Here is a 10264-nt window from a genome sequence, read left to right as displayed (position 1 = left end):
CAGTAGTAAGACACACTCAGCCAAAAATCACACGTGCCTTCAGCCACACGCAGGCGAGTCTCACGCGCATTCCTGCACCTCGCGTGAGGGTCAGAAACAGCTCTCCTGTCACCCCACACTCTGCACCGCCGTCCCACGCCCGGCCCTCCGTGACCCCTGTCGTTGGCATGCCAGATCTCAATCTCTCCCTTGGAATGGAGCTCGTCAGGGTATCGAAGTGGACTCCCGACGCACAGTATCTGAAGGTCCCATGTGGCATTCGGGCCCGCCCTGGACCTTCGGGCCGGTGGGCGGGAGCGGGGGTGCCCGAGTGCCTAAGATTTAGGTCATTCATACCCCGGAGAAACCTCCCGGCGAGGAAAGCCCGCAGCCGGCAGCGGCCCCGCGCGGCCAGTCCCGGCACCGCGCTATCCCAGCCCCCGGGCCTCCAGCCCTAGCTTCCTAACGGCGGAAATTACTCGAGGGAGGCCGGTAAGAAGCGCGACCAGCAGTTGCCCGGTGCTCCAGCTTCCTTAGGGCCTGTGCCGGCACCCTCGGAGCACTTGCATACAATTCCCCGTCGGTTTTGCGAGCGTGAAATTTTACAGGTCTAATACTCTTAAAGATGCCAGAGCAGAAAAAGCCTCAGAGCCCGGATAGCTCAGTCGGTAGAGCATCAGACTTTTAATCTGAGGGTCCAGGGTTCAAGTCCCTGTTCGGGCGTTCAGCTTTTTTCTAACTAAACACTCATTTCTAAGTACAATTAATATTTGTGTGCCTTCAAACAAAACAAAGGAAAAGAATAACAAAAATTCTCTTAATTAGTTTTAAAAGGAAGTGGTATTTAAAAGGAAGTGGTAAAACGCCAAGTTTTTAGTTTTCAGAAGATAGAACGAATAATGGGAAGGAAAGTAGAGATGCTTTAGAGTAGTACATATACGAGTCATATATGCTAACTTAAATTTTCTAGTAGCCACATTAAAAAGAATAAAAAGTTTAATCAAGATGTGTATACATTAAGTGTGTGAAGTTTTTGTATATCAATTATACTTCAATAAAACTAAAAATGGAATAATAATCATAGAAAAATAAACTAGGGGGGTAACAGGAGTACATGGGAGATCTCTGTACTTTCTGTTCAATTTTTCTGTAAACCTAAAACTGCTCTAATAAATAAAACCTGTCATTTTCTTTAAAAGAGTAAAAAGCAACAGTTGAAATTAATTTTAATAACATATTTTATTTAACCCCAAGTATCCAAAATCTGAGCATTTTAACATATAATCAATATTTTAATGTTAATGAAATTATAACTTTTTCTGTACTAAGTCTTCTATGTACGGTTTCCATTTTACATTTACAGTACATTTCAATTCATATTTTAGATGCTTGATAACGGCGTCTACCTTATCCAACAATTGTTTTTGTGTTGTTTTGTCCTCTGTAAATAGTAGAGTGCAGGGCAATAAGAACAGAGTTTACAATTACATAAATATTCAGAAGGTTCTTTCACCAGTTGGTTCCATGGTGTAATGGTTAGCACTCTGGACTCTGAATCCAGCGATCCGAGTTCAAATCTCGGTGGAACCTAAAGTTTTGTTTTTCACAATTATCAATATGTTCCATTATGTATTGGTTTTATATATAAGGTTCTTTTATGAAGAGCATTTAAAAAGAAAAACTACAATTCTGTTCTTTGAGCTTTCACACTAGGCAATTGAGGCCCCTAGCACACTCTGAGGAAAACACAGTCAATCACTTGAATATGTATATGAACACGTGTTGCGCTAATTTTGAGAGATAAGAATGTTATTTGAGAACATGTTAATGGGGAGATCAGTTACTAAGAAAGGTTACTTCGGCAGTTTCCATCAGGTCTTGGTTTGGGGCTGGGATGCAGATCTAGGTAGGATATGTCTTGAATACCAGAGAGGGATGACAGTGGTGAGACCTCTACCAGGAGTCCTCATAAAATTGAGGAAGATCCCACAAGGTCCTGCATGAATTGTTACAGGATGCATGAACCACGAGGGGGGCGAAAAAAAACTCTAGTTTGGCAGCGGTGGGATTCGAACCCACGCCTCCGGAGAGACTGGAGCCTAAATCCAGCGCCTTAGACCGCTCGGCCACGCTACCTGCGTGAAGTAGTGGTTCCTCCACACTCCTCCTAAGAGACTATAGAAAAGTAAGCTAGAAATGGTTGTATTAAATTGCCTGGTCTTCTTTGGAAACCATCTAGATTTAGGACTGCAGAGCAGCGGATCGCAAAGCAGATAGGCCAAAGGAAACAAAGACACACAGAAATTTACAACGAAATAAGTTTATTTTGATGAGTGGGGCCACATCTGGGAGTGGGGTGCGCCTGGGCTGGAAGCATCATCCTCCAAGCAGGCAGCTGGAGCTCTGTGCTCGTCCCCTCACTCATGTTGCTCTCTCTCCCTGTTTCCTCCACCCGTGTGCTCCCGCACTCCCACCTGGCTCACCAGCTTTGCGCCCGCTACCTCTCCCTGGTAGGCCTCAGGTCCTAACCGCGAGCTCTTGGTACGCCCCTCCCTCTCCCCCTCCCCCATCCAGCTCCCGTATGCCGTCAGACGCCACCACTGGTTAGCGGGCTCTGTGGCGCAATGGATAGCGCATTGGACTTCTAGTGACGAAAGAGCGATTCAAAGGTTGTGGGTTCGAATCCCACCAGAGTCGGTTTTATTCCAACTTTTATTTTCTTTCCTTTTTTTTTTTTTCTCCTAAAGGTCCCGTCCCTCTCCCCCTATCCTAACTCTGTTTTCCATCTGTTTTCAGTTCCAGCCTCAGTCTCTGCTCTGCTCTCTTCTTTACTTACCTGTCTGCCCTGGGACTTGGGCCTCGGAGAGCAGGACTTGGGGGACGGGAGACAGAAGGGGAGGGAAAGTAGGCGTGGACGCCGAGATAAAGGCAGGCCCCTGGCTTTGGGACACACGGGGATTTAATAACCACTTTATTCCATGCACTAGGGACTCGAGAAGGGATTGGGGCTGGGCTGGGACAGAGAGGGTACAATCCTAGACGCAAAGGGGGCAGGGGAAAGGGACAGGAACCAGGAAAATATATATTTATATAGATACTCTAATATAGACCACATCTCACCCGCGCGCTGCGCCCGCGCGCCCCGCCGCCCTCCCCAACACCTCCTCGCCCGGACTCCCGGATCCCTCTGCTGCCCTTCGGCTGGAGTCTCTACCCTACCCCCAGCCCCGCCCCCACCCCCCAAAGCTTAGGGCCAAGGTCTCCAGAAAGCGGGCGGCGGGAGCGGCGGGGCCTTGGGCGCCCCGTCTTGTCTGTAAGGAGGCGGAGGCGGCGGCTGCAGTCCGGTGAGGGGTGCCGGCTCGCCGGAATCCCCGGCGTGGGGGGAGCAAGGGGACGGGGACCAGGCGCAGCCAGGGCTAGGGGAGCCCTGGTGCACTGGGGGGCGCTGGTGCAGCGCGGGGCCAGGCGCCGGGGCGGCGGGGTCCAGCGGTGGGCGCGATGCTTGGGGCCTCGGATCGATGGGTTCCGGCCGGGGCGGCTTGGGGCGCAGGTAGACATGCAGCGCGGAGAAGAGCTGGGCACGGGCGGCCGGGCTGGCGTCGTGCGCGAAAGCCGCCAGGCGAAGCAGGCACTCCCGGAAACCGGACAAGTAGCAGCTGGCGAGCGCCTCGGCGTCCTGGGCTGGGAACCGGGGGACCCCTGGAGCCGCGGGGCGGGTGCGGCCGACGGGAGGACGGGCGGTCAGGGCAGGGGCCCGGCAGGGGTAAGGGAAGGGGCGGGGCGCAGAAGTACCAAGGCCGGACAGGCGCACAGAGACAGGAAACCAAATGGACGGACAGAGAGAAAATGAGGGAGACACAGAGACAGACACGCGCGGGTGTTATTAACCTCGCCTCAGGGCGGAGCCTGCCACTCCCCAAGCCCACCGTCCACGGCAGAGTCCGCCCATCTACCCCGGCCCGGGCCTCGGTGATCCCCCCTCCCCTCCGCTGCCCACCCCCGCGCTGTACCCGGGGGCTCCACCCGGCTTCGCTCCCTCAAGTAGCCCACGGCGAACTCCAGTATCTCTGCTTTCTCCAGCTTCGGGTTCCGGAGGTTCTACAGACAGGAGGGGAGGGCGCAAAGACAGAGGGGTGGGGAGAGAGGGGGAAAGTGGCAGGGGGAAGGAAGGAGGGAGGGTGCAGGGGCTGGGGGTGCCCCCGGATCGCGTGTGCGCGCTGACCGCAGAGCACGCTCCCGAATGCGGCGTGGAGATGACCAAGAACGGTCCTCACCCACCCTGCGAGGAAACGGTCCGACCCGAGGGGAGGAAACCAACCCCGCGTTGGGAGGAGGGCATTTAAAGTAGCAAACCCAGTGAGTGAAATGAACCACCCTGCTGGCTGCTGGGGGCGGAGAGGGAAGGCAGAGGAAGAATCTGCAGACCCGGAGGTTGAAACAGACCCACCCTGGAGGGAAATGTACAGAGCAAGGTGTGAAACTTACAGACCCGAGAGGCGGCCACGAAGATCGCGTTCTGAGAGCAAGAAGGGGTCTGGGATGGGATTCCAAGGGCGGGACTCAGGTGAGGGTGCCTCGGGGCCAGGGTCGCCAGTGCAGCCAGCATTTGTCCCCACCCAAGTGGGAAGCCCTGGGACGCGAGGACGGGGTGCCTGGGGGTCCGGAAGGACTGACCTGGTCCCGGGTCCGCTCCAGCAGCAGCAGCCTCAGCTCTTCTAGGCTGCGGTTGATGCGATCTCGGCGCCGCTTCTCCACTAGCGGCTTCAGCATCTGGGACCAGCAGGAAAGGGAGAGCGGGCCGACGGGACCAAGACTCAGCGCGGCCGCGCGGGCGTGGGGGCCCCGCCGCTGGGACAGTCCGGCCTCCACCCCTTCCCCAAGACTCCTGAGAGCCGAGGGCCCGACCCGCTCGACCCCTCTCCGCTCCCCCTCCCAGCGCCCCTAGGGCCAATTTCTGAAGCTCGCCTCCTCTCTCTCCCGGGTCTTCTGCATTCTCCTCTCTCAGTCTTGTCCTCCCTCCTCCCCTCTCTGTGTCTCTCCTCCTCTTTTCTCTCTACTTCTCCGCATCGTGCAGTGTCTCTGTCTCAGTGGAGAACTTTGAGGGCCCTCTTTGCGCCCAGACACGTGGGCCACAAGGTGCCGGACTCAGAGTTGGCGGCCCTGAGTGTAGAAAGGGAGATACCCCGCGCGACCGCACCTCCTCTTCTCCCTCTAACCCGTCTGAGCGGTCACCCTTCGTAACTGGTTCTAAAATCCTCCGCCCCGCCTCGGGCCTCTGGAGCCCGTGCCCACCGGGCCAGCCCGCGCGGAGCAAGTGCGCGTCTCGCCTTTCATTCCCGCCCTCCTCCCTCCTCCCGGAGCTCTGTGCTCCTCTCGGTGGTTTCACGCAAACACCAGCCCCCGCCCGCGTCCCCGCGACCGCAAGCTGCCAACTCCCGTGACCCAAACCCCAGCCTGGTGCTTCTGGCGCCCACGCAGGTCCTGCCTGACCCTGTCCCCCTCCTTCAGGCTTTGCAGCTCCCTCCCCAGCTCCTGGCTCCGCGGGTCTCCCGTGCACATCGCCCCCCTGCAGCCCAGCGCTCAGAGACACGGTCCCCTGCCCGGACCAGGGATCTCGGCTCCCTCTTCTCCCGCCGCTCACCTTGGGGCCGTCCCTATTCTCGGCTCGATCCCGGGTGACCATCGCTCCTCCGGACCCTGGTGTGGACGAGCCCCTGCTCCCGAAGCGCTTTATATGCCTCAGGCTCCCGGGAGCCGGGGGGTGGGGGAGGAGGACCAGGACCCGCCCTCTTAGGCACCCGGATCCCTCCGGCTGGGCCCCCGGCACGAGGCTCCCGGAAAGGGGAGGAGCGCTAGGGGGATGGGGAGGCGTGGAACGGGCCTGGGAGTGTGGGAAATGAGGGGTCAGCGGAGCACCAGCTGTTTTAAGGACCATAAGGCTGTATAATGAGGCGGGCCCAGCTGAAGGGAGGAGGTTATTAGGGGGGGAGAGAGTTCAGGTGATTTGGGGTCAGAATTTGCCACCAGAATCGCAGCTTGTTTGGGCGGTCACCGTACCCCCGCTGACAGTAAAAAAGAAGGGAGCACCCCTCGACCCCTAGGCTGGATCTTATACATCTTCACCCCAAATTATCCTGCTTAAGATAAGAAGAGACCTAACGTGTGTGGGGTGGATCTATCTAATTCAGCTGGGGTTCTGCCTGGAGGGGGAAGAGACGCTCTGTGAGATCGAAGGCGGTCCTATTTAATTCCCCAACAGGGGAGGGGCTGGGGCCGCACCGGAGCCCGGAGGGCGGCGGGGGCCCGCGCTCGGCGCACTGGTCTAGGCCTGGACCGTTTGCGCTGAGGTATGCACTCGAGGTCCAGCTCATCCCTGCAGGTTCTAGGGGGGGGGGGGGGGGGAACACCACGGCGTGTTATTAAGTAGCTATTACAGAATCAAAGTAGGTAACCGGGAAGAAGCCCATCCTGAGGGGCGTCTGTACTGGGGCGAGGGGAACCTCAAAGAAGAGGAAGCGAAGCACGGGCAGGAGGTGGAGAGATCTTTCCATTTACAAGTATTTGATTCAAAAAGGTGGGAGATTCGGGCGCGTGGCTGCCAGGACACCTGACACGAGTGCGCCCGCTCCCAGGAACCTCCTGGCAACTATAGGGGAGCAGGGAGCAGGCAGCAGGCAGTTTTCTTAAAGGGACAAGAAAGGGATACAAAAAAGGGACCTACACCCACCCCAAACCAAGACCATGACCCTCTGCAGAATGACGCGACTTCAGGGGGAAACGATCGATGAGGTAAAATCAGAGATTTAACAGGACAGCGAGAGTGCTAGCGACAAGGAGACGTCAAGATAAGGTTGGAGACCAGGTCGGAAGATAGTCGCGGAGTAGGGAGCGGATGGGACTCCGCCTGGCCCTCCCCGTGCCCCTCCTCAACTTGATATTCTTCACGGAGCTTACCCTGCCAAAGCCCGAGCCCGAAGCGACGCAGACCTTGGGGAGGGCGCGCCCATTTGGGTTCAGGGGCCCCAGCAATCCCACCTCCCCGTACCTGGGCCAAATGGGAACGCAGATGTGTGGCCCCAGTAGCCCCCGCCGCCCCCCTCCTTGGGAACCTGGGCTCAGGCTGAGTTTTTCTCACCTGCACGCGAGGTTTGGGGGCCCCGGGCTGTTCGCACCCGGGTGTGGGGCCGCCCCTGGCCATATGGGGCGACTTTATGGCCCAGTGGCCGTATCCGGGAGAGAGGAAGGATGGCTGGGTTGCTCCACCCACCTGAACTATTCAGACCCACTCTTTCCCTAGGTCCCTAGCTGACACAACCGCCTGATCACCGCTAGGTTGACCTCTTATAAGCTCTGGTGAAGGACAGCTAGAGTGCGCATTGGTGGTTCAGTGGTAGAATTCTCGCCTGCCACGCGGGAGGCCCGGGTTCGATTCCCGGCCAATGCAACGATGCTTCCTTTTTCTTTTTCACAACAAAAACAGAAAGAAGTTTGATATTTCTCTGAGAAGCACCTTTCATTAATATTTTCACCACATATTAATATATTACTTTTTACTCTACTGAAGGGTTTGAGGCTCTGGTGGAGATCTTGATTCCATACCTCCTCACACGTCCATCCTCCCAACCAGGGGGTCCTGCTGCCTTGCCCACCACTCCCTTCGCCCCCAGCCCCCGCACCTCCGCAGGCGTGACCCTGAGAAAGGGCCCGGCGCTCGGATCCCTGCCCCGGGGGTCCTCTGGGCCCTCCGCGGGGGAGGGGCGAGGTCTTCCCGCCCCGTGCGCTCTATCTAATTCCCTTGCTCTTCTTTCCATCTCTCCGCCTCGCTCGCTCTCTCTGCCCTACCTCCTGTTCTCTCTGAAGCGCCCTTTCTTTTTCCAAGTCCAAGGGTCTCGGCCTTTGGTGTCTTGCAGTCTTTCTTTCTGTGCTGCGTGCCTCTTGGCGTCTCTGTCTCTGTCTATTTCACGTTCTTTCCAGGTCTCTTAGCAACTTTTGCGCTCACCTCTCTGGGTCTTCAGTTGTCTCTGCGTTTTTGACTCAGGGTCTCTCCAGCTTCTCCGTCTCTCTCTGCGTCTGCATCTCGGTGGCAGGGTGTCTCTGCGATCTCTCGGCTTCCCTCGGGGTCTCTGTCCCCTGCCCGCACTCTGCGCTCCCACGCTCCTGACATCCCCTGGGAAGCTCGCTCACACCTCGGGGATCCTGCCACCTCCCCGCCCGCCCCTTCCCGGGGGCTTTGATCCCGCACGCGTCGCGCCAGCGGGAGGCCCAGCGCCCCGCCAGCTGCCGCGGCCACTCTTAAGCGGGGGCGGGGCGGCTGGGTCCCCCCACTGGCCCCGCGGGTTTCAGGTCTTCCGGCGGGTTGCCCCCCCCCCCCCCCCCCCCGCGCCCCTCCTGCTGGATCTGTCTCCGGCAGCTGCCTAGGCTGTGCTGAGGCTGCGTCTCGGCCTTGCCTGCCTCGGTCACTCTCTCTGGAGCTCGGCCTGGGCCCGGGTCCCTGCCGCTGGTTTCTGTCTCCTGTCCCTCTCAGTTGTCTGTTTCATCTGGGCCCGGTCTGGGTCTTTCTCGTCTCTGGATTGTGTCAGTGAATGGCAACGCTCTCTTCTCGATTCTAAGGTGGGACAGTGGCCCCCAGAAGGAAATTGTACAACATCTGAGCATCTGTGTGTCTGGTTAGACTTTGGGGGAACCCATTGGATCTGGTCTCCCCTGAAACTTATAGTGGGCAGGGGAGACAGAAAATAACTAAGAAAGCAGAAAATAATATAAATTCAGATGCCCTGAGGCTGGGGCGGGCGAGGAACACCGGATATGGCAATGGCTTGAGAGTGAGGGAAGTGCTACTTTCAGTCTGGGTGTTCAGAGGCAGCCTCTATCAGGAGGTGACATTTGAGCCGGGCTTAGCCAACCATGAGACCAGGCAAAAAAACACACACAAAAACACACACACACACACACACACACACAAAACACACACACACACACACAAAACACACACAAACCAAACAAACAAACAACAACAGCAAAAAAAGAAAAAGAAAAGAAAAGAAAAGAAACCCAGCAAGTGCAAAGGCTCTTGGGCAGTAAAGGGGTTTGCTGGTGGGAGCTAGAGAAAGAGGGTCCTTGTCCCCAGGAGGGAGAATTTTAGCTGCAAAAATGGAAGGAATGGATTTTAGTCTAAGTGCAATGGGAAACTGGTGGAAAATTTTAATAGGAAAGTTATATTCACTGACTTTTGTATTAAAAGATCACTTTGGCCCTAACTGGTTTGGCTCAGTGGATAGAGCGTCGGCCTGCGGACTGAAGGGTCGATGTTTCCCTCTCATTGGTGTTTCGAACTCTCTATCCCTCTCCTTTCCTCTCTGTAAAAAATCAATAAAATATATTAAATACTTTCTGTGCCTAATTTTGTATATTTTTCTAAAAGACCCTTCTCGCCCTGACTGAATTTGGCTCAGTGGATGGAGCGTCGGCCTGCGGACTAAAGGGTCCCGGATTCGATTCCAGTCAAGGGCATGTACCTTGGTTGCAGGCACATCCCCAGTGGGAGATGTGCAGGAGGCAGCTGATTGATGTTTCTCTCTCATCGATGTTTCTAACTCTCTATCCCTCTCCTTTCCTCTCTGTAAAAAAATCAATAAAATATATATATATATATATTTTTTTATATATTTTATTGATTTTTTTCAGAGAGGAAGGGAGAGAGATAGAGAGCTAGAAACATCGATCAGCTGCCTCCTGCACATCTCCCACCGGGGATGTGCCCGCAACCCAGGTACGTGCCCTTGACCGGAATCGAACCCGGGACCCCTTAGTCAGCAGGCCGACGCTCTATCCACAGAGCCAAACCGGTTTCGGCAATATATATATTTTTTAAAAAGCCCTTCTCACTCCAAACACACACATACACACACTCACTTCAGGCCCCCCAAACCTGAGAGGAGCTGTTGGGGCCCAGTGATTTTTCTCCAGCCACTGTTCCTGTGCAGATGTGGCTCTGAGGACATTCCTACCCCCATCCCCCGCATTTATGGGGGTATTGGATAGGGTCTCTGTGGGTCTGGCCTACCTCTATGTCAGTGTGGGCCTATATGTATGTCTGTTTGTGTCTGTGCACAAGGCATATGTATGAATATCTGGGTCTCCAGCCTCTTCCTGGCCATGCTCTTGACACTGGGCCACTGGGCTTGGGAGAGGGGAGCTCGTGTCCCGCACGTGCTGGGTCCATAGAGAGGCAGGGGCAGGGAGGAACTGAGACAGCACAGCTGGTCCAGCTGTCTGAGCTTCCCCT

The 10264-nt window shown here is 56.0% G+C and overlaps 1 protein-coding gene and 5 non-coding genes across 6 annotated transcripts; 4 read left to right on the top strand and 2 right to left on the bottom strand.

Annotated features, from left to right (window-relative positions):
- The first annotated feature begins 629 nt into the window (after positions 1-629).
- Positions 630-702, top strand: TRNAK-UUU (transfer RNA lysine (anticodon UUU)). Its single transcript has one exon. It is a non-coding gene; the product is annotated as a tRNA-Lys (tRNA).
- A 795-nt stretch (positions 703-1497) lies between these two features.
- On the top strand, positions 1498-1569 carry TRNAQ-CUG (transfer RNA glutamine (anticodon CUG)). Its single transcript has one exon. It is a non-coding gene; the product is annotated as a tRNA-Gln (tRNA).
- A 464-nt stretch (positions 1570-2033) lies between these two features.
- Positions 2034-2115, bottom strand: TRNAL-UAG (transfer RNA leucine (anticodon UAG)). Its single transcript has one exon. It is a non-coding gene; the product is annotated as a tRNA-Leu (tRNA).
- A 474-nt stretch (positions 2116-2589) lies between these two features.
- Positions 2590-2676, top strand: TRNAR-UCU (transfer RNA arginine (anticodon UCU)). Its single transcript is given in 2 exon segments — positions 2590-2626; positions 2641-2676. It is a non-coding gene; the product is annotated as a tRNA-Arg (tRNA).
- A 508-nt stretch (positions 2677-3184) lies between these two features.
- Positions 3185-5712, bottom strand: HES7 (hes family bHLH transcription factor 7). The gene is made up of 4 exons (XM_070394076.1): positions 5621-5712; positions 4654-4749; positions 3990-4077; positions 3185-3678 (listed from the first exon to the last, which is right to left on the bottom strand). The coding sequence occupies exons 1-4, from the start codon at positions 5660-5662 to the stop codon at positions 3227-3229; spliced, it is 678 nt and encodes a 225-aa protein (XP_070250177.1). The 5' UTR covers positions 5663-5712; the 3' UTR covers positions 3185-3226.
- Positions 5713-7352: 1640 nt separating this feature from the next.
- On the top strand, positions 7353-7423 carry TRNAG-GCC (transfer RNA glycine (anticodon GCC)). Its single transcript has one exon. It is a non-coding gene; the product is annotated as a tRNA-Gly (tRNA).
- Positions 7424-10264: the final 2841 nt, after the last annotated feature.

Source organism: Myotis yumanensis, unplaced genomic scaffold, assembly GCF_028538775.1.
Source record: "Myotis yumanensis isolate MYYU_CA2020_CCGP unplaced genomic scaffold, mMyoYum1.0.hap1 SCAF_16, whole genome shotgun sequence".
NCBI classification, from domain to species: Eukaryota; Metazoa; Chordata; class Mammalia; order Chiroptera; family Vespertilionidae; genus Myotis; species Myotis yumanensis.
This window is presented reverse-complemented; position numbering and strand designations above follow the sequence as displayed.

Coding starts and splice junctions, on each gene's coding strand:
- HES7 (XM_070394076.1), bottom strand. CDS start 5,662: ATGGTCACCCGGGATCGAGCCGAGAATAGGGACGGCCCCAAG. Junction 4,078..4,653: donor TGGAGCGGACCCGGGACCAG/GTCAGTCCTTCC, acceptor TCCTGTCTGTAG/AACCTCCGGAACCCGAAGCT. Junction 3,679..3,989: donor AAGCCGGGTGGAGCCCCCGG/GTACAGCGCGGG, acceptor CCGCGGCTCCAG/GGGTCCCCCGGTTCCCAGCC.